General features: G+C 40.0%; 1 protein-coding gene across 1 annotated transcript; it reads right to left on the minus strand.

The window, feature by feature from the left end:
• Positions 1-458: 458 nt before the first annotated feature.
• On the minus strand, positions 459-1574 carry LOC112436400 (uncharacterized; the record flags this gene model as incomplete). The annotated part of the gene is made up of 5 exons (XM_076877246.1): positions 459-605; positions 686-903; positions 1040-1145; positions 1281-1374; positions 1468-1574. Coding segments are annotated over 5 exons (672 nt in total), but the record flags the coding sequence as incomplete, so codon positions are not given.
• Between the last annotated feature and the right edge of the window lie 2217 nt (positions 1575-3791).

Genomic DNA, 3791 nt, shown 5'->3' on the forward strand with positions numbered 1-3791 from the left:
AACTATAAATATTAAATTACCTTATGAAAGACTACAAGTCTCTCAACAGCATCAGAGGCGCTGATTTTTTGATACTTTGGTCCTCCTGGAGGTGGCAGAAGGAAATGTAACAGTAACAACTGGGAGGCCATGTCTTGGTCAAAGGCTGCGGCCAAAGAGTCACAAGAATCAATTGACAGCAAATCTTTCAAATGCAATTTTTAAGGAGAACTAGAAAAGCACTTCCTAAGAAAGTTGAAATGTGCTGTCATAAACATTAAACTAACAGCTAAAGAAAACTGATGAAGCAAAGCTAACAGGTGAATGAATTGGTATTTATTAATAGAATCCTGATGCTATTGAACTTTAACTGCTTATAGCAAATCATATTTAACAAACTCACTTGCTGCCTCATCAAGATCACTTCCTGGTGGACTCTCTGCTGAGGCCAAGCAGCTCACCTCAACAGTAGAGTTGCGTCAATTGGTGCACAATTGACGCAACTCTACTGTTGAGGTGAGCTGCTTGGCCTCTTTGATGATTTGATACCTAAAGATTGGATCCCATTTCTGAAGCAGCCTGGTAGATATCTCATCATCAAACAGGAGAGTGAAGTCTTGATTCACCTTTAAGAAAGAAAATCTACTACTGCCACATTCATCTTGAAATTTAAAGTGATATTAAAAATTCCACTGAATATTCTCACCAATCCTTTTGTATCCAAGAATCTTGGAAAGATAGACAGGATATCAAGACCTTTGTCAGGATCATTGATGAGCTTCTGACGATGCTGAAAGGTCTTTCTCATCTTCTGGAAAATCAAGGAAGTGTCAGATGTATGGTTCAGCAAAGAGATGGCCTCCTGGCAAGCATCTCGATCAAGCTGCATGTCGACATTAATGGGCCTTTGGTAATTTGGGCCCCCTGAAGAAAAACATACAAACATAAAAGCATAGGTGCTGAGCAGATAGGTAAATGAAAACAAAATAGTATATAATGTAAATGAGAACATTATCTAGTTTGTGGACACTTAATTTCTTACCTCCTTCTTGAGCAAAGCCAGTGGAGCTACTTGGTGGTGCAGATCCTCTTCTAGTCTTTCTCTGTATCGTTTTCAAACGCCAAGAAATGTATCCAGTGCTGCTTGCAGCATCATAGAAGTGTTCCTAAAATGTAAATACATTCAAAAATAATGTGTTGTCAATCTGAAAATTTTCAGAACTTAAATGTCAACGCACACAAATCCCAATGATGCACAGCATGAAAATTATGTAAACAAAGTGCAATAATAGTGACTATACATAGCCTTTCTTGGAGTATGGGTCTTTCAGGGATGGGAACAATGTCACTACCCCTAGCGCGTACTGTTCTCTAACAGCTTTGGTGGGGAGGTGCCTGAAAAACGATTTTAAATTAGCATGCTTAAGTAATGGCAAAATAGTAACTTGTATTTAAAAAAAAAAAAATGCACCAATAGAACACACATACCCATGGCAATCAATCATGTGAGCCACTATTATATTGACCATTTTTCTTCTGGTAGCATCTGTTAGAGTTTGTGTTGTGTGATATTCCTGGAGAACCTCTTCACCACTTGAATTGGTTCCAAGTACACCTTCAATTAACTTGAGAAAAAAAAGAGGCAAAAGGTGAGGAATAGCTTTTCTACATATTAAGAATAATGAAGTAGAAAAAAAACTATGAGAACTGAGTTTTGTCACTGTCATGATCCTGGGTCCTTTTGACCCAGCGTTTTGTGTTTTCTCTTCGCGATTTTGGTTCTGTTCTTCCTCTGGTTAGTGTTTACTCTGTTCTGCCCGTGTGTTCCTGTATCTAGTCCGCGTTTCTTAGTTTGTGTCCTTTCATGTGTAAGTTCCTGTTTTATTGTGAAGGTCTGTGTCTTATGTGAGTGTTTTCAGTTTGCCTCCCTAGTCTCGTCATGTTAATTACTCCCAGCTGTGTTCCCACCTGTATGTAATCCCCCTGTGTTCTCTGAGTGTATTTTAGTTGTGTCTTCTGTCATAGTAGTGGCTGGTTCGTCTGTGTTGTTTCCCCTCGGTCTCCCTGCGTCTCCCCGTATGTATTTCTCCGGACCTCCCTGCATCCTCATTCTGGTTTGTCTTATTAGTTTACCCAGTTTAGGTTTCCGGTTTCATGTTTTGTCGCCACCGCTGTTTGTACTTACACCCCTGTAAATAAACACTCACCTGCACCAGAGCTGCCGCCTTTTGGGTCCTTACTACAAATCCACACGGCTTGCCCCGCAAACCGTGACAGTCACAACCTTTTTAGCAGATGCTGCATCAACAGTACCCTCAACTCTTGTTTTCTTCCTGGGACCCTCATCTAGAAGTATAGTTGATGTACTTGCATTTGAGCTGAAGCTTGAATCAGAACAATCAGATGCAGAAGACAAGGAGCAATCAGAAAATTCTAAAAGGAAAAAACAACATTATTCTGTAAGGTGTAGAAAAAAAATCTGGCTGTGGATTTTTAACTAACAAGGCAACATCACACTGCAGACCTGACTCATTTAAATTAACTGATCTCAATGTTCAAACAGCTGATTGGTCAAATTGTGTGCTCCTGATTATTTGGAACAACCAGCAGCCACACAGCCCTTCCCCATGTCTGGTGTTGAGCTTGCCCCTTTAAATTTCTCACCATCACTTGAGAAAACTGTTAGGACCACAGTGCCTTGGCTGATAAGGTCACTGAAAATCACTTCATCAACTTCTGTCCCTGTTGCATCTTTGTACACTACTTTTGCATCAGGTGGCAGGCAGAATCTCTCGATGACTGGAAAAGATAAGATATATCTGAGTGCACCTTTTAAGTAAACTGTTCTTGCCTCACATTCACTAAAGTGATACACCACTGTATGATTCAAGAGACTTGGCGAAACGCCCTACAAAAAATTCTGTCCCCCCAACTAAAATTAGGTAAGATATAAACAAACCTTTTTCATGAAACTGCATAAACTCAAACCGCCCATCAACCTCTTCTAACTTCACATACTTCTGCTGTTGGCAGTATCGAACCTGGACCAGCATTTTACTGAGACAAAATAATAACAAAAATGGTACACTAGTAAGTATTTGACATTTAGAGCAATTCAAGCAAAAATGATTAAAACACTGACATATACCGTACATGGTGATTAATACTGACCATGCGTTTGAATTTCACTGCAATAACATTTAATGTTATCAAATAAACCTGTGTCTGTCCATGCAGGAGTCCAATTGATACGCAACACAATACAAAATACATGTTAATCTATGGTGTATTTTACACCAGACACGGAGTGCTACGAAGCGATTGTTTCGGTATCCCGCAGGAAGTTACACCAAGACACACGAGACAATCCAGGCAATTTTGAAGATAAAAGCTATTCTCCAAAATAAAATACTGCGATTGACAAATGCGATCAGATTCGTGTATGAAAAGAGACAATAGAGATGAAAATAAACACATCGCAAAGGAGGGGACAGCCTAACTGACTATGTTTGGGGCGGGTGTCTCAAAGGGAGAAGAGAGTGAGACAGAGAGAGACAGATTAGAGACAAGTCAACGATGAACGATGTCAAAGTAAAAGCAGGAGTGACTAAAACAAGCTCTCTTCCATTATTTTGGGATGTTATTTACTTATCAATTGTGAAAAAAAATGCTCTGAATAAACAGAGGAGCAAAAACGCTCATGAACTGGCGTGGAGAAAGACGTGTCTGTGTGAACAGGGGAAAAGCTGAACGTGGCGCGGCGCTTCTACGTGCAGTGTCTACCGTCACTCACGAGTAAAAAGACTGCAACA

The sequence above is a fragment of the Maylandia zebra genome, linkage group LG2 (genome assembly GCF_041146795.1).
Source record: "Maylandia zebra isolate NMK-2024a linkage group LG2, Mzebra_GT3a, whole genome shotgun sequence".
Classification (NCBI taxonomy): Eukaryota; Metazoa; Chordata; class Actinopteri; order Cichliformes; family Cichlidae; genus Maylandia; species Maylandia zebra.